Below are 26,381 nucleotides of genomic sequence, written 5' to 3' on the forward strand. Positions count from 1 at the left end.
ATTCGCAAGATTGGTGTAAACTTGCTTACATCCCAATATACCCAAATATCAAGACATTTTTTCAAAACACTTTGCAGTAAATGTTAGGTATTTACTGAATATGTCTACTACATTTTTACCAGCTCAATTATTTAAATTCCATAATTTTATTTCTCATCTTGAAACCTCAGACACCACTAAGAAAAACTGACATCTAGGAAGCATTCTCTGTTCTATTCCTCTCACACTAGTGATTTTTCAGGGGAAAATTACCAGAATCTTTAAGAAAACAGTTTTTTTTTTTCAAACACATAATGAATATTCCTCCTATTTATTTACCTATTTAGTAAAAGATTAAAAGAAATGCTCTTTGAGGCTTGGGCTATTCAGAAGATTGAACAATAAGTCAATGAAGGTATCAGGTTTATGAAGGCTAAAGAAATGCACTACTAGTTTATGACCCTTACAGATATTTGCTCTCAATTTTTTACTTGTAGACTTTTAAATGTCAGAAGTGAGGGCTTCAAATAAAACATACCTTAATTTGTTATTATGTATATCTTAATGCAAGTTGAAGTAAATGAAAAATAACAATTGTGAGGAGAGAAAAGGAAACAGCAGTCCTTGCCAATTCTTTGTGTCTCTTTTTGACTTCTTGAGTGGTTAAGACAGATCTCATGCAGGAGTGTACTAAGGACTTTAGAAAAGAAATCATGAACTCAGGCTGGATATAAAGTTTAATCTGTAATAGACTTTAATAAAACAAACAGCTCCATATTATTTTTGCAAAGAAAATGATTCTCTAAAGATACAGATGTGTCACCAGAATTTAAACAACATTTGATACCCAGCAGCTCCGAGAGCAGAAAGCAGGACCTACTTACAGACCCAATGCAGAGCCATGTGGTCGCTGCTATGTGATCCCTCTTTTCAGGTCTGCTATTCTGTCATCAGAGGTTGCTTCCTGTGTCCTCTTATGGCTATTTACAGACTCCCCATGTCTTAGCCTTTGGAAAGCTAGAATACTCATGGCCTTGTGGGGTCTTCCATCTCTCTCTTCACATGACTGCTTTCTGAATGTGTCTTCTGTGGTCTCTCATACACTCACTTCTATCCATTCCATTTTACTCCTATCACTATTGCTTGCCTTCTTTACTATTATTCTTTCCCAGAAGTTCACTGTTACTGTTTTCCTGAATATTACTACTTTCATTATCAAATTCCCTGACAGTCTCTACTCCATTCTTCTCTAATTCACACATTTCTAATATGTATTCTGCACATGTTCTTTACTTATGCCCTAGTTGAATGGTGCTCAAATTTTAGCAGTCACAATGAGATTCCCTTGGGGTTGAGGATAGGCCTCAATGTTTCCTGAAAAAATGCAGATTCCTTGGCAACATCAAGAGATTCTGCTTTAGTAGGGTGTAGCATTTGTGACAAGCACCTCTGGAGATACAGATGTAGGGACGGAGCATCTTTAGAGATACCCTGTCACTGTTTTGACTGAGATCCCCTGTAAACCCTTGATCATGCTACACAAGGACTCTGATAAAAGTTCCCTCTTAAGGTATTCAAATTTTCTTAGCACCTTTTACAAGGCTACTTTTACACCCCATCTTATTCACACAAGTTGCTTTGGTTCCCTCCTCATTACCAGTGTTTGCTCTCCTAACCTTTTTCATCATTTCATCTTTTCCCTCCCAATATATTCCCTTTCCTCTCCCCAATACATTCTTCAATCACCATGATGGGACATAATCCTAACTTCTGCCTCTTTCTCCTAATTCAGTCTTCTTTGGAGCAGAGTTATGTAGCAGGCATCGGTTGAAGTCTTTTTAACGATGAACACCTCACCTAGAGAGGCTGAAAGATTCATTTTCCATAATAAAAGCCAATGCTGGTGTCCAGGATGAAAGGATGAAATAGTATGGTATGGAAAAAAATCACCACTCACAAAATAATTTTAAGTATACATAAATTTTATCTACCTATTCAGTGCCTTACTCTTTAAACATGTCATATATTTTAACAGTTATAGCTTCTTAAATGGGAAGTAATAAGTATAATTTAATTATCTAGATAAAAAGAATATAGCTAAACTCTATTTTATAGTAGTACAAAATTTAAACTGGATCCAAACACTTGAGTCAACAATCAATCAGACAACTCTGGAAGAAAGACAAAATACTTACTTGGACGAAATATTTTATAGAATATAAATAGTACTGCAAATCACAGATAATGAAAATTGAAATTAGTTTCATATTTTTTCTATAGATGAGAGAGTGAATTAAAGTGTACTATATACTTTAATATATTCATTTAAATAAGGTAATTTAATATATATAATATTATTTTCATTAGAATGCACACCCACATCCCCATCCTCACATGTTTGTGTGTGTGTATGTTGTTACTATCCATGTCATATTTTGGAGTTGTAAAAATAATATAAAGCACATAATGAAGTAACATTCACATTCATAAGCTCTAATTGCTAACCAAAGTACAATTAAAACAAGGACTTATATATCCCTGAGTGTATATTTGTGCCAGTCCCTTTTTCCTGGTCTTCCTTATTTTCCTATCCACTTGTTGGCTTGCTCCAAGACTCAGTTCTTGGAACTCTTTTATCTACATGTCCCTCCTAAGTAATCTCATGGTTCAAATACACATGTTGCACTAATGATTTCCAAATCTTCATCTCTAGCCTAGACTTTCACCCTGAACTCCAATGAAAACAAAAGCTCTCCTGCTTACAGATGCAGCTTAACATGTCCCAAACTGATCCCGAGATCTGCTCCCCGCCTTCAACACCCAGCTCCTTTGCACTCTTCCCCATCTTAGATTATGGCAGGTCCATTTCATATTATCTGTCATTCTTTAGCTCTTATCTTTCATCCAAATTTTCAGAAAGTCGTGCTTTTTCCTTCAAAATATATCCAGAATCCAACCACTTATTTCCACATTCATTGCAACCACCCCATCATTCCTACCACTAGGATTAGTGCAATAGCTCACAAACTGGTCTCCACTCCTCTGTACTTAAACTTATCTATTGCAAGATAAACAATACTCTAAGATATTGAAGTCCTTGATTTATGCTTAGGGTTTGAAGAAGGCAGGAGGCAGACAAGAAGAGAAATACAATTTATTTTCCTTAACTCCTTGACCACAAGTGCACATTGTGGGACTTGCTCTGTTACTTATCCATCCTTTCACTTTCCACTCCATTGCTACCTCCACTCCTTAATCTGTTTGCTCAACCAAGCTACTACTTTGCACAGCGGAGTCATTAAAAAAGATAGATGAGACATGATTAACAGGCAAGGAGGAAAACAAGAAAGAAAAGACAGGGAAGGTGGGGCATGAACAGAAGGGGATTGGGATTGATGACTTTAGGGAAAAATGACTTAGAGTGGTGTGTCTCTTCTCCTGTGGCAGAATTAAATGTCCAGAGGAAAAAAAAATCTAGAACATCTAGAACTATTTCCACTTATCTTTTTCTAGCTCAAACACACCCTGTAAAAAACAAAAAAAACAAACAACAACAACCAAAAAAACAATGTGGTCTCTTGAATCCGGAGAACTTGAATACTCTCAGTTCTGACTGAGAAGAAAATAGTGTGGATCACAAAAGAAAATTTACACCTTAGTGCACTTAAATATACCCTTCTGGTCTCACACGGTTTAATAACGGGCTTTGTGCCTCTCTGCTTTCCCCAATGCACCCTTTCCATTTTCTACAAGAAGTGGGGTTTGGAGAAAAGAATTAGAAAACAAAAACAAAAACAAAACAGTATTTTACCTCCTATGGATTTCACTTATATAATTAAATGAGCTATATGATCTGTACTTAAATTAATATTTATCTTTACTCCTGTTTTAAAAAAATCACGGTTTTGAGCTGGGCGCAGTGGCTCACACCTGTAATCCCAGCACTTCAGGAGGCCAAGGCGGGCAGCTCGCCTGAGCTCAGGAGTTTGAGGTCAGCCTGGGAAACATAGTGAAACCCTGTCTCTACTAAAATACAAAAAATTAGCCAGGCGTGGCAGTAGGCACCTGTAGTCTCAGCTACTCAGGAGGCTGAGGTAGGAGAATTGCTTGAACCCGGGAGGTGGAGGTTGCAGTGAACCAAGATGGCCCCACTGCACTCCAGTGTGGGCAACAGAGCAAAACTCCATCTCAAAAAATAAAAAAATAAAAAAAATAAGAAATCATGGTTTCAAGAAAATTTTAGAATCAAAGAGTGTTCTGATCAAAAGTTGATTCTGTCATTTATTAGCTCTGTGACAAATGATGCCAATTAAGCAGGAAAACAAAATCAGCATTCATTTCTGCTCAAAATTCCCCCTCTAAGAAAATGTGTTTATTGGCTCAGATCACAGTGGTTTCTACTATTCCACTTTTCAGTTTGCAAGTTCTTACTTGCACTTTCTATACCACTGAAACCTCTTTTTTATGCACATCCTTTACTTAGCCCTACTCTTGCTTTAATGCAAATTTTCCAGGTACCATTATATGACCTTTAAATAAGCAAAGTCCAATGTGCTTTCCTGTCCAATTTCCTTTCCTGGCCTATTCCCACTTGTCCATGAGTTCACTTGCCTTGATTTCCTTTGCCACCTTCCAAGATCTAGTCAGTTCTATTTCTGCCTAGTATGGCTTCTGGTATTTTCATGTTGTCCCTCTGCCAGGGTGTGATGAGGATAATACCCAAACCTGGTCTCCTGATTCCTTCCAACCTCGAAACCTTCTCAGCTTCATCCTAGGCCTTATGCCCTAATATACTTTAATCAAGTATAGGATAAGAAAGATCCAGGAGTAAAAATCATTCCCCAGTACTCTACAAATATAAATGTTCCTTTGACTGCAAACAGGCATGAGAGACCTTTTTGGGGTGACGAAAATGTCCTAAAATGGGATTGTGATGATGACTGCACAACTCTGAAAATTTACTAAAAATCTTCAAATTATATACTTCCAAAAGTTCATTTTTATTCTAGAAAAACTATACTACAATAAATTTCTTTTAGAAAAACCAAATCTTTCCAGCATAAGACATTATAGACTAACAATTATGATTCTGAGATAATACAAAAAAAAAAACACACAGAAGGTACATATATAAGCCATTTTATTTTTTTCCATGTTAAATCAGACAATACTTTAAGCGAATCCCTAATAAAGCCAATATTTTATACTGCATAATTTATGCTAATAATTTAAATCTCCTCCTCTATCACATCAATAGATAATAATCATTGGGTACATATACACTATGGGCCTAGCATTATGTTAAATGTTAATTTTTCAGGGATTATATTATTTAATTTTGACAACAATCCTCTAAGGAACAAATATTAATCCAAGATGTAGAAACTGAAGCTTGAGTAAGTTAAGTAACTTGACCTGGGTCACACAAACTAGCACAGATGGTAAAACCAGGTTCAAACCTGGGTCTTTACTGTTACAGAGTTTGAACTCCTAATTATGTTTTACTATCTTTTGAACACAGTATCAACCAATTTTAAATATGGAAAAATTAAAATGCTATAACTAATATGGGAAACATCTTTAATAAGTATCACTTATAAATATTAAAACAAACTATAATTAAAGAAGTTATCACCTAATTAAAACAAAGTTCATTAGAGATGTAGGATTCTATTTTATAACACAGATTGAAGAATTTCAGAATTGTCTCACAGTAAATTATTTTCAACAAATATTTAATAACTACTACTCAGTCAATGAATTAAGAAAAGCAAAAAGACAGAGGTACTCAGTGAACAAGGTAATCAGTGGATCATGTGTAATGATGCCAGCCCACTAAATGCTACATGCAGGGCGGGTAGTGAGAAAGAAGAAAAAGGGAAATACTATTTTGTCTGAGTCTTTTTCCCACAAGAGCTTGCAACCTAAGGCTCTAGACGCTTGGTGTCTATGAATATCCTGAGGACAGCTGCAGTTTCAGGGCTGGCTTACTAACCACTCTGCACTAAAGTTCCTTACATTCCTGAGAGGAAAGGAAAAGGATGGCAATTGCGTCCAACTGTTCTAGGTTTTCCGAGATTGGAGAATCTTTTTGTTACCTAGTTTCCTTATTTGCTGGAAGTAGAAGTTGCAAAAAGATTTTATGAAAACATTTCTCTTATTTTACAACTAAAAAAGGAGGAAGGATAAAACAAATATTCAAAAATAAATATAACTGTATTTATCTGTGGCATTCTAAGTAAACGTATTAACCTTTCCAACACATTCACTGATATGATTAGATTGATGTCTTCTGTATATATGTCATACTTCCTTTTAGGCACATTTTTTACATACAGCTCTACATACCTCATAATCCACAGAATAATTGAAATGACTACATAATATTCAGCTTTAGTGATGCAGAATAGTTTGCTTATTCATTCATCAATTCAAAATGCTTACACTATTTTACTATTATGAATGGTAATCTATGAATATCTCTGAAAAATTTATTCCTTTTATTTTTATTGTGGCCATATTCCTTAAAAAGTGGTATTCCTAAGGGGTATCTGAAAGGGCTGTAGATAGAAAACTGGTAAGGCTAGAGCTTTAAAAATATTTTTACTGACTACTAGGCAGAACAATTTTAGGCAGATTAACATAGTAACTGACTCTGAGTGCAAATCACCACATCAATTCACATGATTTTTAATAGCACAAAAAATTCATTTTAAACATTATATTCTCTTAAAGACCCATAAGGAATTGGGTAGACCAACTACATTTTATTTCTCTCTGGTGGATAGCAAAATCCCTTCCTAAGTTAACATTGCACGTTTATGAAAAGGATGCTTGTGTTGATCATCTTTTGACTGCTTGAGGGTAAATGAGTATGGAAGAAGAACTTGCGAGTAAGGACAGAAGTCTAATTTTCTAGGTTTGGTTCTGTTATTAGCTGCACTGGTGACTGAATCTTTGGTTGTTGGTATTTTCATCAATAAAATAAGTAGGAGAATTCATGCTTTCTGGGATCTTCCATAAGTTCTATGATTTAAAATATTATTGGCTGGGCACGGTGACTCACGCCAGTAATCCCAGCACTTTGGGAGGCTGAGGTGGGCGGATCACGAGGTCAGAGGATTGAGACCATCCTGGTTAACACGGTGAAACCACATGTCTACAAAAATTACAAAAAATTAGCCGGGCGTGGTGGCGGGCGCCTGTAGTCTCAGCTACTCGGGAGGCTGAGGCAGGAGAATGGCATGAACCTGGGAGGCAGAGCTTGCAGTGAGCCGAGATCAGGCCACTGCACTCCAGCCTGGGCAACAGACAGAGACTCCGTCTCAAAAAAAAAAAAAAATAAAATAAAAAAAAAATAAATTCTTAATGTGAAAAAAAGCACAGACTCAACAAGATTATTTTCTTATTTCTCAAAATGTCTCTTTAATGGAATATAAACAACTGACCTTATTAATTAAGCAATGGAAATGAATGGCTTATTTCCTGTATCCCCTTTCTCAGCTGTCTTGGCATTTACCCAGTTATAGAAACCAGAAACCTAAGAGTGCTTCAATCCTGCCCAGTCTCCCTCAAGCCGTCATCTAACTGGATTTAAATTCTGTTAGATACTTCCTGAAAATCTTCAACTCCCCAGGTACCTGTTTTCCCTCATGCCACTATTATAATAGTCTAATTGTTTGCAATTCTTCTGTTCTCTCTACACTGTCACTCCTAATACTATGATCATGCCAATCTTCAGCTGAAAACCTACCAATTGCAGTATCCGTAGCCTACAGGGTGAACTGCCAGGAGCTGACATAGCAAATAATTGTTTAAGATTTGGTCCCTGCTCCCTGCCCAGCCTAACATCCTTTCACATTCAACTACACTCTAGCAGCTGCTCTGTTGCTGGAGTTTATAAGCCAAGGTGCAGTGAACGGCACTATCATTCCCCAGATGTATGTGGGAGTCTTCCTTGATACCTCTAGGTTCTTACCTCCACTTCTAACACACACACACAACCCCCAGTTGCCCCTAAATACCTCTGTAATTTATCTCCTCTCCATCTCTGCTGACACTATAAGCCAATCCATCTTCCTTCTCTGATGGGGTTACCACAATAATCAATTATTAATGTAAGCCTCATCACAAGGAAGAAGACATTGAAATAATTCAGGCAGTCTTCTCTAATAACGATTTTCCAATAACAGTATTTATCTTATGTAACACAGCCAATTGTTTGATTTTTCCATGACATAAATTCCATATGTACATTTTTAAAAGTTTATTATCTTGTAGAAAAAAAAAAGAGATGTTCTACAGTTAACTTTCAAACCTCTGAAAAATATAGTATATTGCATTTGTAGATGCCTGGCAATTTATTTGTAGATAACTTTCTTTTCTGCTGTATGCTGCCTTTGCAATGATGACTGTCAAATATCTAGAACAACAGACAGCTTTAAAACTATTCTGGAAACCACTTGGCTTTTAACAAGTTCAAAAGTTCCTCCTTGGATTTAGTGAATACTGCGGAGATAACATAGTGTGTCATGGTTTAAAATGTTGTTTCAGTTTACAGCAAAGGAGAAAGGTAACTTCTGATTTACAGAAAATAAATCCTCAAATCATATTATCTTTATATATTTAGTTTTAAAAGTAAACAGAAAAAAATGTATTTTTTCCTGTAATTTTCATATTAGACTTAACATTTTTGCTTTTAAACCCTAATCTTCTTGATTATTTTTTTCTGACATATCTCCAGGTACACACATGTAGCCACAGCTACAGCGAAGACAAGGAAATCCAAGAGTGAGAGGTTCAGTGGCTTTCTGAAATCCTACAATAAGACTGGTTATGTATTTTGTCATTTTCATATTGCCCTCTTCACCAAATTTCATATTATTAAAAATGTAGGGATAGTTCAGCAAATACATTTTGTCATTTACAATTGAAGTCATTTTCTTTAAAATAAATATTTAACTTTTTAAAATTCTGAACTGTCACACTATACACAGTGCCTCCTGCCTAAACATCAGATCATTCTTTGCCTCACAAGCTTTTGGACAGGTTATTGGAAGAATGCCACAACTTGGAAGTGTTAAAGTCACTACTGTATTACTGATATTGAGTCAGGTTTTTAAGTTAGCCTTTTTTCTTATAAATTGTCTCCCTTCTTTCAGAAGACATAAAAGCATATTTTCCCTTGCTAGTGAGGTACAAGGAAACACTGATGTTATGCCTGCCAAATATATGTATAGGTTTTGTTATCAATTCCGTCACACTGATCTCTTCTTCAGGCATAGTCATTGGTTCTTCCCTTTGCTCTTATGGCAGGCAACCCTTTGATGTTATTCATTCATTCCCCCATATATAGGTCCATTCATCAAACACTTATCAAGTTAGTCCCTGGGGATACTGACTGTGGTAAACTGGACAGACACATTTCATATTCTCAGAGCACATATAGTCTAGAGGGATTTTATTTTGTACACTGGAGGCTTAAAGCAGACTTGGCTTAGACAAGGAGTCAGAAGAAGCTTCCAGGCAGAAATTATTTTAAGCTAAGATCTGTGGTGGTGAGCAAGTTCTCTCTGATTCACTATGGAGGGCAGTGGGGAGGGAAAGATGATGGTGTCCTGGTGCGAGATGAAGCTGGAGAAGAAACCAGGGCAAGATCACATGTATATATTGTTGCAACTTAGATTTTCTCCTGCAAGCAAGAGGCAGCTAAAAAATGTTTAAAATTATGAAATCACAAGAATAAATATTTGCCTTTAAGAAATATAATTCCACTGCACCCCAGCCTGGGCGACAGAGCGAGACTCCGTCTCAAAAAAAAAAAAAAAAAAAAAAAAAAAAAAAAAAAGAAATATAATTCCAACCAAGATAAGGATAAATGATTGGGTGAGAGCCAGTCTGGAAGGAAGGACAGTAATTAAGAGGTTTGATAATAGAATATTTAAAAGACAGTGGTTCCATGGGCTAGGATTCTTAGCCCATATTTTATTATTAAAATGAATAACTTCCAGATATATAAGAAGGTAAATTAATTTTAAGAGAAAGCAAGGGAGAAAAAGTTGTCAAGGATTTTCAGGTGCTACATTGAACAATGGGGTAGATGACCATACCTTTTTATTAAGAAACATAACACCCAAAAGAAGTTTGAGAGCCAAAGGGATGCAAAATGATTCAATATCTCAATCTTGAGGTGTATGGGAGATATGAGTAAAGTGGAGCTACCTGCTAGATGCTTATAAACATAAATATAAATATAAATACATATATGTATATATTTATATGTATTTATACACCTCATTAGCCATACCTCTACTTCACACATGAATAATATCCAAATTCATATTTCTTAACTAGGAAGCCTTAGTTTCTTAGTTAAGAAAGAAGTCCTCTTAACTAAGTATAGTTATATTAAGTGTAGGAATTTATCTAGAAGAAACACTCAGAAATTTGCAAAGATATATGAATAAGGATATACCTTGCAAGTGCAGGTGGTTCTAACCAAAAACTTAGGAACAATCTAAATGACCATCAATAGTGTATTGGTTAGATAATTATGTTAAATCAAATCAATAAAATCCTACTCAGCTTACAGAAAGAATAAGATTTCCATGCACTAAATTAAGAAACTGCCTAAGCATTTTTGTGGAAATGTATCCCTTACATATATTTACATAAATAATAGCTAATATCGATTAAGACCTCATCATGTGGCAGGCACAGTTATAAATGCGTAGTATATATAAACTCATCAAATTTTAAGAACAACCCTCTGGGGTAAGCAATATTATTTCCACTTTACAGATGAGGAAACTAAGGTACAGAAAGGTGTGATAATCTAATGTCACAAAGACAGTATGTGAGAATCAGAATTCAAATCCACACTGGGAGTAGAGTCTATGAATTGTCTCAGATGAAAGTTTCTGCTTGTCCCAGAATGGGGGACAGAAAAATTAAACAGAGTTACATAAAATTCAAGAACATCATATTCTCAAGATTTGAGTTTGTGGACTAAGAGAATCACTGCTAAAACTTAAATAATTTGACATTCCAAGAAGAAATCTTGCTGCAAAATATATTAAACTGCTCAGATTGGTTTTTTTTTTTTTTTTTTTTTTTTTTAAAAAGGACTGGAACAGGTAGGCTTTCAACTATACAAGCCTCTTTATTCCTTGAATTTGTGGGCTATAAACAAATTTTGATTTTGTATACAGCTACAATGAAAATAAAAGAGAAGGAAAAACTGCATTACAAATTCACTTATTACAAATTCAGTCAGGATCATGTGAAATTGAGCAAAAGTCCTTCCATTCATTGTACCACATTTAGTTCAAAGCTTTGCAGGCCTCATTATTTACTTCATACAGTATGTTCAAGCCTCAGCATGACTACTTAATTAAAAGCACTTTACTCTCCCTCTATGAAGATTTGGTGTTATATACAAGGAGTTGTATATAGGGAAGTCCACATGAAGAGAAACCTGGTGGACAGTTTTGGCTGATCTATCCCGTATTTGCCAAAATATGAACAGAGTTAAGAGCTGAGAGTAGCCAACAAGGAACTAACTCACAGAAGGAAAAAAAAAAAATGTACTCCCAAGGAATCAAATTATAATCAAAAGAAAAGCTTTAATTACCGTTTCCTTCAAAATGATATATTGTCAGCTACTGAACACAGTCCAAAAGAAAAAAAGGAACTGACAGGGGCTTTTATTTAAATTATTCTTATTTCCAGAGTGCCCATGTAATTTTACCATAATTTTTAAAAGAAAATTTTGTGACAGAAAATGTTCTTACTGAAAAGAAAAAAATAAAGTATATTCAAAAGTGAAAGGGAGATAAATTTTAGCTAAATTTTAGCTATAGCCTATGAGGCTGATCTTTTTAAATTTGGAGTATTGGGCATGACTTCCAAAGAAACACAACGATTTAAGTTGTTTTATAAATGAAGAGTATTATATTCATATTATGTGTATGTGTGTGTCTGTGTGTGTATATATATGTATCTATCTATAAAAATATATATACGTTTGCATACCATATATATATACACACACACACACACACACACTTTTTTTTTTTTTTTTTTCTTTTGAGACAGGGCCTCTCTCCATCACCCAGAGGCTGGAGTTCAGTGGGATGATCTCGGCTCACTTCAACCTCCACCTTGCAGGCTCAAGTGACCCTTCCACTTTAGCCTCCCAAGCAGCTGGGACTAAAGGCACATACTACCAAGTCTGACGAATTTTTGCACTTTTTTGTAGAGACAAGAGTTTTGTCATGTTGCTCAGGCTGGTCTCAAACTCCTGAGCTCTAGCAAACCACTGGCCTCGGCATCCCAAAGTCCTGGGATTACAGGCATGAGCCATCACCCCTGGCCTATACTATGTATATAACTTAAAAATTAGTCATTTTAAACAGTTTTGCAGTTTTGAATTTTTAATAGAAAAAAATAACGATGTAAATTATATGTGTTAAAAAAGACTGGATGAGAGCACCCAGTATGCTACCAGTAATTGTTGTTAAGGAGGAATATTACAAGTATGCTTTTAATCACTTTCTTTTGATTTTTCTGTTTTCCAGTAAGCATATTTCTTTACAAAACTGGAAAGTTATCAGTGAAATTATTTATTAAAATATATATCATTAAAGGATCAAAGTATTTCTACTTAAAATATATATGGTATGACTTATGAGTTCATACAAAATACAAAGCATAGTTAAGATCTCAGACTCTAAATTGCGCTGTCAATGACTGACAAGTCAAAGGTCTAAGTGGAACCTAGGGATCAAATAGAAAAAAAATCAAAGTAGAGAAAAAAAGAATTATCATCCCCAATCAAATAATACGATCACATTGCTTTCACCGAATGCTTCAAATCACTCTCTTTCATAAAAAGAAATAAACATTTTTATTCTTAAGAATGAAAGTGAAGGTGATTAAAACAAATATTTTTGTAACTACTGATTAGTCTGCTCATTTGTTACTGGAGAAGGCATAGAAATCTGATTTTATGTTTTGCATCTCCCAAATTAAGTAGTGGTTAATAGTTCTATCAGAAAAACACATTTCAAAGGTAACAGTATAAGGTTTTGCATCCAGTTCTCCCATTCCTGGTTTATTGGATGCCTACTATGTTATAGGTTAGGGACAGCTTATTTCCCTGATATGATTTTCCCCTTTTTATGTAAAAATCCTCCTATTTATAATAGAGAGTAAGAAAATATCTACCTTTATTCCTCTTTACAGTAGTAAGAAAACTTTTCAGTCCCAGAGTTTTTGCCCTGTGACTGTGTAACCATTGATCTTATAGGAGATACGGCTGCTTTAACTCTTTATGTTGTTGTTTGCTGTGGTCTGAATGTTTGTATTCCCCAACATTCATATGTTGAAACCTAGTCATGAAGGTGATAATATTAGCAAGTGGAGCCTCTGAGAGGTGATAAGGTCATGAGGAATCTGTACTTGTAATGGGAGGTCCCTGAGAGCTGCCTTGCCCTTCTACCAGGTGAGGGTACAGCTAGAAGGTGCCATCAATGAGGAATGGGCTCTTATCAGACACTCAATCTGCTGGTGCCTTGATTTTGGACTTCTTAGTCTCTAGATCTCAGGGCCATAAGTTTCAGTTGTTTATAAATTACCTAGTTAAGATATTTTGTTAGCAGCAGGAATAGACTAAAACCTTGCTTTACTTTTCTTTAAAAAAGGTCCCCAGACTGGTCGCAGTGACTCCCACCAGTAATCCCAGCACTTTGGGAGGCCAAGGAGGGTGGATCACGAGGTCAGGAGTTCCAGACCATCCTGGCCAATATGGTAAAACCTCATCTCTACTAAAAATACAAAAAAAAAAAAAAAAAAAAAAAAAATTAGCCAGGCATGGTAGCATACGCCTGTAGTCCCAGTTACTCAGGAGGTTGAGGCAGAAGAATTGCTTGAACCCGGGAAGCAGAGGTTGCAGTGAGCTGAGATCGCACCCCTGCACTCCAGCCTGGGTGACAGAGTGAGACTTCATCTCAGGAAAAAAAAAAAAAAAAAAAAAAAAAAAAGTCCAAAATTCCAGCACAGGCTGTAGTTGTTGCAAGATCAAGTAGAGCCTGCCACATTCTTATCAGTAAGATTTTAGTTTATTTTTCTTAATACTTTTTGAAGTGATTTTTTCCTCTTTTCTGATTGAAATCTGGGGGAAGCAAATATTCATTAAGAGCATCTGGAGCATATTCAGGGAAGGTGGCTGTGTAACTAGGGTAATCACTCAAGACAGGCATTTAAATTAGGATCACTTGCAGGGCATTAGTTCTGTAGTTCCAAATGAATACATAGATAGTAACAAATTAAAATTCTCAAGAAGAAGCTAACATGTCCTTCATGGGCTTTTTTTTTTTTTCTTTTTTTTTCATTTTAACGAAGAGTCTTGGTTTTAATTACTTTTTTGTGTTAATGAAAGAGTTAGGCTTTTAGGTCATGATCCTACTTAGTGAAAGTTCCGTCTGAATCTGATGTTCCTGACATCGAGGCAGGTGGATTCCCTGAGGTCAGGAGTTCTAGACCAGCCTGGCCAACACTGTGAAACCCTGTCTCTACTAGAAATACAAAATTAGCCAGGGTGTGGTGGTGTGTGCCTGTAGTCCCAGCTACTTGGGAGGCCAGGGACAGGAGAATCTCTTGAACCCAGGAGGCAGAGGTTGCAGTGAGCTGAGATCTTGCCATTGTAATCCTGCCTGGGCAACAAGAGCAAAACTCTGGGATGGGATGCAATGGGATGGGAAGGGAAGGGAAGGGAAAAAAAAAATCTGAGTGTGGTGGCTCATGCCTGTAATCCCAAAACTTTGCAAGGCCACGGTGTGCAGATCCCTTGAGCCCAGGAGTTCAAGACCAGATTGATCAAGATGTTGAAACCCTATCTCTGCAAACAAATATAAAAATTAGTTGGGCATAGTGGTGTGTATCTGTAATCCCAGCTACTTGGGAGGCTGTGTAGGAGAATCACTTAAACCCAGGAGGTGGAGGTTGCAGTGAATGGAGATGGCACTAATGCACTCAGCCTAGGTGATAGAGTAACACTCCATCTCAAAAAAAAAAAAAAAAAAAAAAAAAAGCTTAAAGAAAGCAAAATATATGTTGTAGGAATAAATTTTCCTTTCTGTTAAACAATGCTAAAAGTAAACACTTGATTCATATTTTGAGGGAGAAATCCACAAACTTTCACATGGTGTTGAAGTAAATCAACTGACACTAAGTACAAGTAGGTGTTTGATGTTACAAGAGAATACATAAGTCACAAACATCCTGATTTGGGTCTATTAAAAAATGTGTAATTAGAATTTTGGTTATCTTAGAAAGATATCAAGTTTTCAGAATGAAATCCTCTATGATATGTTCAATTGTGTGTGTCTGAACGTTACTCAAGCCCAGATTGTCCAAGATCAAAATTCTTATAGCTTTACCCTCACATTCGGTTCCATTTTGCAACTCTCTAATGAGATTAGGATTCTCCAAACAAAAATTTCCAATAAGTGAGTTGTAATACTTTATATCTCAATAAATATTCTTTTACTTAGATTTCCTTTCCTCTTGATATATACCAATTGAAGTTCTATATAGTTTTTCAAGTTCAACTCATTTGTGTAGTTATTTCTGGTTTTATTCTCCAAACCTTTTATCTGTCTTCAGATAGCACTATTCGTTCATAGCTATATCAGTAGTTCTCAACCCTGGCTACACATTAGGCTCACTTGGGAAGCTTTTAAAATGTATCAATCCCCGGGCCCAACTACCAAAGGCTTTGACTTAATTTTTCTGGGGTGATATCCTGTTATAAACAAAAGGTTTTAAAGCTCCAAAGGTGATTCCAGTATGCAGCCAAGGTTGGTAACCCCTGCTCTCTATATTATTAATCTTATTGCATTATGATTATTTGTGAAACTTTTTCTCCAATTCTAGTTTTTAGCACTTTTAAGTCAGCAACTATATCTGATTTATATGTGAATTCCAATGCCCGTGTATTTGATCTACATAATACTTATATACGCAAGGCACTCCATGTCTTATTCAAGGAAAGTATAATGTATTACAGAAACATTACACAAGAAAAACCTTAATACATTACTTTGGCCTAGTAAGGCTACAAGAGAAGTAAAAATAAAATATTAGGGAGGAGAGCAAAATCAACTTGAAAAATCAGGAAAGCCTAATTACAGGGGTGAAATTTTCACATGGACCATGTGTAGAATTTTGAGTAGGATTATGTAAATGGCTTTCACAGAAAGAAATGAAAAATAGTAGAAAATGAGGAGAACAGAATAATTTCTTGTAAAAGGAAACAGAACAAGGAAAAAGGAAAAGGTAGAAATACATGAGGCCCATCTAGGAAATAGTTTATACAGCGTTTTAGAAACAACAATAGAAGTGGGTGATGAGGGTAGACATTGGTGGGAAAATCATGGGTGCTTTGAATGCCCAATGGATAAGCATGGACTCCTCAAAGTTTCTAAGCACAAGAGTAAGGTACTCAGATACTGTGCTTTAAAAGTTCAATCTCCCTAATTATCTCATAACTTTTAATAAATATGGTTGTATGACCTGAATTGCTTTATACAAATACTATAAGCAATGTTCTTATGCTAAAACGCTTTTCATTTTGTGGCCATTGTATTAATCACAAAAGAGATCATCAATGGACATAAACATAAATTATATCTTTTCTAAGATGACAATATTTTATTGGCTTAGATGAGAAAAAAAAATAAGTGAAGGTGAAATAGTACAATGACTGTGGTTTTTCCCAAAAAATCTGGCCTAAAAGAGTTGGCTATCGGGTTTTTTTTTTGTTTTTTTTTTTTTGTTTGTTTGTTTGTTTTTGGTTGGGGGCAATATCAAATGAAAGACGAGGCAAAGAAAAATTTCCTCACTTGTGATTTCATGTCCTGCAAAATATCATTGTCTACTTTAACCTAAAGTCCAAATTACTCATTTCATATAGTCATTCTTCTATACATTGCTGTTGACAGAGAAATGCAATATTTGTTGCTGAAAAAGCCTGCAGAAAATGTATTGCATGGTGTGATAACTCTGTAATCATTAAATCTCGACTCAAGTTAGCTCTTAATTTAACAGATAGGCTGATAGTCATGCTCAACAGTATATTGCCTCAGCAAGCAGTATTTGTCCCAAACCACTGCCCTATGGAGAATTCTTTTAAGATCCACAAAGTTCTTCTTTATTTCTTTTAAAATCTTTATTGTATTTTATCAATAAAGCAATGAAACACAAATAAAACATTCAAAGCAATCAGTGTTTGTAAGCACTGAACACAATTCTACTTTTATCTTAAAAGTAACCGAAGATCTGTGTGTGTGTGTGTGTGTTTGTGTGTGTGTGTGTTGATATATAACAGCCCAGTAAAAAGTGAAGAAAAGTGAAGGATTCAAATATTTATGCAAATATTTAAACCTTAAGAAATATTAGTTAGAGTCTAACCATAGAACTCAACAGTTGTCTTTGACAGAAATATATTTTATAAAATTATAGGGTTAGGTTCCATATTTCACATACTGATGCTTTATATGCTCAGCTGGATTCTGACTGCCCTGTGGGCAGTTTTGAGTCTTCTAATTGAGTTATACACTTTAAAATTTAATTGAGGAAAAAAAAATAGATTAAGTCAACTCTCAACTCTCAAGGCTGAGACATAGTTCCAGACAAGATGGAGTAAATGCAATCTATTTTATTTCCCCTGTCAATCACAATGAAACATTCTAGATAAAACATAAACGTCACCTATCAAAAGACTCCAAAAGGTAGACTAAAAAGGTATATTAGTTAGGGACCTCGGGACTTAAGGAATGATATGACAGTGAGTTCCATGGGATTTTTTTTTGCCTCCTATAATGTCCCAAACTGGGTGCCACAGCATTTCTCAATGCAGCAAAGAACCAACAAAAAATAGCACCTAGGAAAAGCCAAAGAACCTGGAACAGGGTGGCCCAGCCATACCAACCTGTTCTGGAAGTGAATACCACAAAAATGTCATGTCCCTTCTCCACTAGAAGAATGGTACAGTAGGGAATCAGTGAGAAACACCCTCCATCCCCACTCGATTCCATGGGCAAAACCCTGTCTTCCACCCATACCTGCACTTCAGTAGGCATGGCATCCCTTCCCCCATGGAGCCTGTGGTGTGAATTAACTTCCAACTCCCATAAAGTAAACAGGAGTCGCCTCTCCCCTGGAGAGCCCATGGTTGAAACTTTGACTCCACTCCCAACTGCAATAATATTTGTGAGAAGGGTGTGAGTATTAATGGGTAACCTGAGGGGGTTTCTTTGTGGTGATGAAACAGTTCTATATGATGTTTATAATAGTGATGGTTACTCTAATCTACCCATGCAATATAATTTTATAAAACTATAAACCTTTACCCACCAAAAGCAAACAAACAAAAATGAACAAAAAACTAGAAAAATCATAGTAAGAACCATAACAGAGTTAATATTGTACCAAAGTCAATTCCATAAAAGGAAAAAAGAAAAACATATGTGTATTGGTAGTTTATATGTTTATATGATAGTAAGTCAATTATTCAACTCTCACCTCCTTTAAATGCTTTCTTCCTAAACATCTGGGCACCAAAAAACAAATTTTATATTTGACAAACGTGATAAAACTTTAAAAAATTTTCTGGTTTTGGCACTCAAACCGATTTTCTAATACTATTACTAAATCAACTGTGACTGAAGAATGAGTATTTTTCCCTAACTTTCAAAATTTGGATTCTTCAACAGACACCAGGACCTACTTAAGGGTGGAGGGTGGAGGAAGGTGAGGATTGAAAAACTACTTATTAGATACTATGCTTATTACCTGGGTGGCAAAATAACCTGTACACCAAATCCCTGTGACATGCAATTTACTGTGGGGGGGGGGAACCCTGCACACATACCCTTGGAATCTAAAACCAAAAAAATTGAGATTCTTAACTTAAGACGAGTAACTATTTGAAAAGGAAAGTAGTTATTCTTCATACCTGGATAATGCGCTTTATGTTTTACATGAGCGTGGTCATAGACAGAGAATATTATAGGATAAGCTCAACAGATGAGACATGGGGCAGAACTATAAACTACTGCTGCAAAAGCTTGATACGGCAATATTTAAAAGCATCTAAAAACAAAAACTGGGGAAAGAGTATAATAAAATTACAAATAATAGTGGTAATACTCATGCCTTTTCCCTAAGGAACAGAACATAGAATTCTGTATTGTTGTGTCTCTTTCAAGTGGCACAATTAAATGAGCCTGAGGTCAGCATGGAAATTACTAGTAGGGTAAAAACCATAAATTAGGAGCCATATTCTCTATTCAGTATCTTTGGCTCCACAGTTAGGTTAGACTATATTTCTAGCTAAATCTCTGAACACTTCCTTTGAGCAAGCAATAGTTGACACTAGAATATCACCCCTTAGTCATATGACTTCCTGAAAATTTTCTGTCATCACAATGCCACTCAGTAAGCAAGACACTTAGGCAATTTGTTTAATCTAATTTCTTCTCTGGTAGTTTTGAGATATTTAACAACTCTATGTTACTAAATAGGTTAAGATGTCAAGAACTATACATTGTAATGGACCAATCTTCTTTATTCTAACCTTGTATATAGACTTCCCCAAAGGGGAGATGTTATTAATGGAATCTGTGATTCCTCCTGTCTTTACTTACTTTCTTCTTTCTGTTTCAAATCTATGGAGTAGTTTCCGAAGACCACCATTCTTAAATCCCTGAAAATGGGCAGCTGGGGCTCCCACAGTGATGACATCGTAGAGAGCATCTGGAATAGAAATAGACAAGGAGATGAACACTTTGCAAACATTTATCTCTGCCATGCTGTTTGCATTGAAGCATACCTACTGTAGGAAGTATGAGGAATTACTCTGTTTAATTTTGCAGGAATAACTATGAACTCACATCTCAAGGGGGAAAGAGGAACTAATCAATCTTTCTAAAAGCCACCTGTGCACCTAAACAAGATATAATATTTTCCTGATTTATGACTACATCTTAATTCTATGCTACAGTGTAGAACAGTGTGTTCTCTCATTATTCTACATACTTACTGAGATAACATGTTAATTGCTCTTTTGTGTATTTTACTTTATTGAGTTTTGCATCATTTAATTTGCAAACATGTTGAAATTCAACAATAATGAACAATCTTTCAACCAAATTTTACATAGAAAAAAACAAAATATTAGGCATTTTGACTCAAGGGCAGAAGAGTGCTAGTGCATTTTTAAAAATCTATACAGAGTACTTTCCTGATTGTGTATACTAAATCTTACACAACTTCAAATGGATGCTTTTGCAATTTCTGTAGGTGACATAGAAAGAATACATAAAATGTTTCTTGTTCTGTTTTCTAGTAAGACACTTTGTTTTTATAACAAAAAAATCCATACTTTTAAATTGAAACTTAATCCTTTGATCTTGAAAGCCATGAAGTTTGATACATACTAAGTTTACGACTTCAAAACATGCCATCAGTTTTACATTCTAATGCAAAGTATCCCCATAAGAAGGAAGACAGAGTGAATGGTCTCTTGTTAAACTACATTTTATTTGAGAAACCTAATTTCATAGTAGATCCTTGTCAAATTGATTTTGCTATTGACACTTTGGTTGTTCTTCAGATCTCATTTACTAGGAAAACATAAATTATTTTATTAGCTTCAGGTAAACACCATAACTTCTTCAGAGCAGTTCAATCCAGATGCATCTAAAAATTTTCTTTCAATAAAAAAAGTCTTCAAGCGAAAGATGTCAGCAGCATTCAGAAAATGCAAGATCATAAGAAAGAATACAACACAAACCAACCCATCAATAAGGCATATCATGAAAATCACTTAATAGTTAACTGTGTCCTGTTTAAAAAGTCACTAATAAACTAGAAGTCAGCTCTTCTTAAGATAGCAGAATATTAGATTTGTAAGAAATTTAAATTTTTTCTAGTTCAGGGGATTTTAACCTAGGGCTAAGACACTGGTTTCAAGGTGTCCAAGAATGTTTGTTAATTACATAATTACGTCTGTTCTATGTCATGGAAAGGGATCACAGCTTTCTCAAAGGGTCATGAGATCACCCCAAAGTTACCAACATTATATTCTAGTCCACCTTCATTTATCTGATAAGAATCCTGAGGACCATTACAAGCTAACTGCTTTGTCCATTTACCTGATAAGAAGCCTGAGGATCATTAGAAGTTAACTGCTTTGTCTAAAACCCCAAGGATTTTACACTCAGGGACTTCTGGCTTCGAACTCAGTGACAGAGAGTAAGGGTTCCCTGGTGGTTTAAGTTACAGATGGGAACCTGAGTGCTGGCTTTGGATTCCAGATCTGCCACTTATTTAACTTCTCTATGTCTCAGTTTCCTCACTTATAAAATGTAGTTGAAAGTAGCTAAAAGTGGTAAGCATTTAGTAAATGTTATCTACGATTATTATTTTCTGTATAAGAAACAATCGCACCAATTAAAGGTGATATAGTAAATTTTGTCTGTTTCCCCATAAAAATAAACTTTTGAGTCTGAAAGGAAAAATGACGCTGGGGCTCAGTCTTCTGAATGGAATGAGTTCCCATGTTAATTAAAATGCAAAAAGACAAATTATCATGACAATGCAACAAAATATGCTGCATTTCTGCCAAAAACCGGGTGACCAGCAATACCAACAATATACAGAATGACTAAAAATATTATTCAGCCTTAAAAAAGATGGAAACTCTGCCATCTGCAACAAAATGAATGAGCCTGGAGAACAATATGCTACATGAAATAAGCCAGTTCCAGGACAAACACTCCACTTATATGAAGTATTCAAAATAGTCAACCTCATAGAAGCAGAGAATATAATGGTGACTGTCAGGAAATGGAGAGGGGGAATGCAAAGTTGCTATTCAATAGGCATAAAGTTTTAGTTATGCAAAATAAGTTCCAGAGACATGCTGTACAACATAGTGCCTATAGTTAATAACACTGTATTGTTCACTTAAACATGTATTAAGAGGGCATATCTCATGTTAAGTCTTCTTAAAACAACAACAACAACCAAAAAAAAAAAAAAAAAAAGGCCACAAAAAAACCTTTTAGACTTGATGGGTTTGTCTGTTACCTTAATTGTGGTGACAGCTTCATGGGGGTATGCCTATGTCCAAATTCATCAAGTTGTAAAAATATATGCAGGTTTTTGTAGGTCAATTTTACTTCAATAAAGCTGTTTTACAAAAAATGTAGACATATATTCCACTAAACCTAAACTAAATGTATTCTTACTTCAACTTCCCCCAAAACATTGCCAGTAGCCTTTCCACAACTACCCAATAAGAAGGGAAGGAAAAGGGAGGGGAAATCTGAATAGAGACAGAACTCTGAATTAATGAAAGTTTAAATAACTAACTTTTGCCAAATTTGCAAAAACATTTGCCCACAAGCATGTTTATAATTCCTTGTAGTGTCTTGTAAGAGGCCTATGCAAGTGGCAGGCCCTGACACTTTAGCTGTTTCAGCTTTACGGTGAATCTGTGTCTTCAATTCGTCCGTAATTTCAGCATCCTCCAAAGCGACTCTCTGGGAACAGAAACAGTCTCTATTCATCCACCTCCCTGCTCATGAGAATTCTAGACATCTATGAAGAAACCAAGACATTTTGAAATAGCAGGAAAAGAAGCAGCATGGTGTTTGAATGGTCTCCTCCTCTCATAACAAAGAACTGATTGTTTATTGTTAAATCTAAATGAAGGAGTTTGTGTTTCTATAGAACCATCTATAATACAACTCCTAAAGTTATGAACAAGCTGTTCTGTAAAGTTCTGATGTTTTCTTTTAATTCTATTTTCTATTTATGAACTCATCCCTTTTAAGGTTTTCACACCATATTTTTACCAGGGACTATGAAATCTCTTGACTAGTTCTGACCTCTTCCAAACAAAATAATCCAATTCCTAACAGCTTTATGGGCAAGTCTGAGTTTCAAAACCTATTCAACTTAACATGTTCTAACTCTTGACCCTAACTGGCTCTTCCTTCCTGGTTCCCTGTGACAAATACAGAAAACACATTCCTTTAAGCCTCCAAGAGTAGAGTCCTCAAGATCATGTTCAATTCCTCTCCTTCCCTCATCATTGTATCACATCAGTTCTAACAACTCTGTTACAAAATCTTAATTATCTTTGTTCATGTTACTTATCTTTATCTTAGTGCTCGCCTTCCTCATTTCTTGTCAGGATGACTACTGTCTCTCAACGTTAGCCTCTCTGCATCCACAATGCAGTAGTTCACTTTTATATGAGTGGCCAGTCGGTTACTCTATCTGACACACAGCCTTCAATACTTAATTCCTCCTTATAAATGTTCATAGTAGAACATTAAAACATCTTAAGGTCATATTTAGGTCATCTATGACCTGGGTCCAATTCTTCCTTGGTCACATCATCTAGTGTATTATAAGCACCATGAAAGTGAAAATTATTGTAATCCCAGCACTTTGGGAGGCCGGGGAGGGCAGATCAATTGAGGCCAGGAGTTTGAGACCAGGCTGGCCAACATGGTGAAACCCTGTCTCTGCTAAAAATCCAAATATTTAGCCAGGAGTGGTGGCAGCCAGCTGTAATCCCAGCTACTGGGGAGGCTGAGGCAGGAGAATCACATGAACCTGGGAGGCATAGGTTGCAGTGAGCTGAGATACGCCATTGCACTGCAGCCTGGGCAATAAGAGTGAAACTCCATCAGAAAGAAAGGAAAGGAAAGAGAAAGGGAAAGGGAAAGGGAAGGAAAAGGAAAAGGAAAGGAAGAAGGAAGGAAAGAAAGAGGGAGGGAGGGAAGGAGGGAGGGAGGGAGGGAAGGAAGGAAGGAAGGAAGGAAGGAAGGAAGGAAGGAAGGAAGGAAAAAATTATTGTAGTCATTTTCAAGAGTATATCCTCAATGCCTGACACATGGGAGGTACTCCTCATTTATAGCATGATTGTCTGTTGTCCAGTTACAACAGTAGTTCCACATTTCTTGAAGTCTTTACATCTTCGTCTTTGTGTTCTCTGACTTGAATATTTTTCCGTCCCAACCTCCCTTCCGTTTCTTTGCTACTGAAATCCCACTGCTCTTTTGCAATCAAACTCAATTATCACCTTCTCTTTGAAGCCTTTCTGAATATTCCAGTCAGAATAATAATTTTTATCTATACTTCCACGTTGCTTTGTCTTTACCTTGAAGATGTAATTCCTTATGATAGTTTCTATATTCAAATAAAATAATGAATGTGGTCATAAAATTGTTACAATTGCCTTAAGACTCATATTCTTCACTGGATATATGTTATTTGTGGATAAGAATTATATTTAATAAACAATAACAATGTTAATAATAATGATGGTGACAATATAGTAAGAGCACAATAAAAGTTCCTAAATGAATGAATAATTATGACAACAGCTGGCATTTACTCAGTGCATACCTGAACCCTTACTCTAGGAGGTACTCTATTTTCAGGATCTTATTTAATTTTCAAAATAATACTATAAGATAAATATAATTTCCCCAACTTTATAGATAATAAAACAGATTCTCCATGAGATTAAATAATTTGTCTAGTCTTAATGCTAGTAAGTTTTGGATCTGATATATTTTCCAAAGTCTGATTCACTAAACAAAAACACTTATACTATAAACAACCTTCGATGTCTTAGTCACGCTTAGATTCTTCCATTAGCTGCAGCAACAATGAGCATATACTGGATGCTCAATAAATTTGATTTGTGTTAACATTCTAGATGCTTGTTTCTAAAATAGAGATGTTTTTGTGATCACATCAAAAAGAAGATTAAACATTTATTGTTAATTATGGTCTCAGAGGGCAAATAAAAGCTTGTAATTTATAAAAATTAAAAAATGATTAAACTGACCTGACCTATATTATCCTAATCTTTATTCATTCACTAAACAAACACCTACGGAACACACACTATTTTCAAGGGTGACCCTCATTTCCTGTGAATATTTAAAATTAAGGACCAAAAATTTCTGTATTAGAATTGATGTAATTCTTATTTATCAAACATACAGAGGTTTCAGCATGATTTACTACAGCAGCAACTAGGTACACACTTAAATTATAAGCAAAATTAATTTTCATCTTAATTACCTTTCTCATCCAGGTATTGTTTCTATTTTTGCTATAGTTTTCATTTGTTCTTTTTTTCATTTTAAAATATTTCTTTTTTCTTAAGCTTTTCTTTTCCAGCTTTCTCCCATGCTTTTTTCCCCCTATTTTTACTTAAAAAAAAAAAATCCTTCCACAATCTTATGTCATATCCACAATTCCCTTTTCTTATCACTCTGTTCATTTCCTTGTTCTCATCTTTGGCTTCCTTCCCTGTGTTCCCTGCAGGATTCCTTCGCTTCAGAGGGTCAATGTCTTATTTATAATCCCTTGAATTACTTACAGTTTGTGAACTCTTTTCCAATTTCTCATCTATTTATTTTAGTATATTTCTCACTTTTTTATTTTATAAGTTCATAATATAGGCAAACATCAAGTGGCTGTAAGATAAATAAGTGTAAATATTCTGAGGGAAAATAGTAGATCTGGCTTTTATCATATTTATGATTCATATTCCTAACTCAAGATAATTCATGGAGAGATATTCTACATATTCTGTTTAAGATGTCAGAATATAGAAAGTAAATGACACAATTAATTACATGCCTTTTCTTTAATCTTGTTCCAATTCTCACACTCTCCTAAGGCTCTTCCCATTACCTAAACTGCCCTTCTCTCTTTCATTTTTCTGTTCTTTATTCTTGTAAATTTCATACTTAGGCCTTGTTGCTAAGTTAGTTCCTACACAGAGATCTTTGTGTAATGTATCTAGCTAGAAATACTTACTTCTTCCTCTTTCTTATCATAGTCCTAAATACATATCTTTATCAGAGTATTACTTTTCATATTGCATAAAATAATTTTGATAGTTAATTTACTGTCTTCTCTAGGCTTCACACAATGTAAAATACGGCATTGTGCATTTAATGTCTTTTTCTTCAAATGGAAATCATTGTAAGCTGTAGGTGTTCAAAAATGTCGATAAATAAATAAATATATAAATATTTAGATGCTCAATTCGGTTTGTCTTGTTTGTTAGATCATGCAGGGAATTAATATTCTTAACTGATGAATAAAATATTTATATACTCTGTCAATAAAAACATTAGAATCTGGCTACACATGCACACACACACACAGATGCACATATACACACAGATCTCAGGAATATATGTGTATATATGTATATATATACTGGATTATAGTCTATAAATGATCAAAGAGCTTATAACTAAATTGCTATCAATATTTCCATGGAATTTGAATTA

At 35.2% G+C, this 26,381-nt stretch overlaps 1 protein-coding gene across 8 annotated transcripts in view; it reads right to left on the reverse strand.

The window, feature by feature from the left end:
• The window catches only part of INPP4B (inositol polyphosphate-4-phosphatase type II B), an 813,118-nt gene that overhangs the window by 140,681 nt on the left and 646,056 nt on the right, over positions 1–26,381 (reverse strand). For all 8 annotated transcript variants that reach the window (XM_001091644.5, XM_015139258.3, XM_028848782.2 and 5 more), the window contains one exon: positions 19,689–19,797. In XM_001091644.5, coding sequence (XP_001091644.5) covers positions 19,689–19,797 — 109 coding nt within the window. The remainder of the gene's footprint in view (positions 1–19,688; positions 19,798–26,381) is intronic.

The sequence above is a fragment of the Macaca mulatta genome, chromosome 5, assembly GCF_049350105.2.
Source record: "Macaca mulatta isolate MMU2019108-1 chromosome 5, T2T-MMU8v2.0, whole genome shotgun sequence".
Taxonomy (NCBI): domain Eukaryota; kingdom Metazoa; phylum Chordata; class Mammalia; order Primates; family Cercopithecidae; genus Macaca; species Macaca mulatta.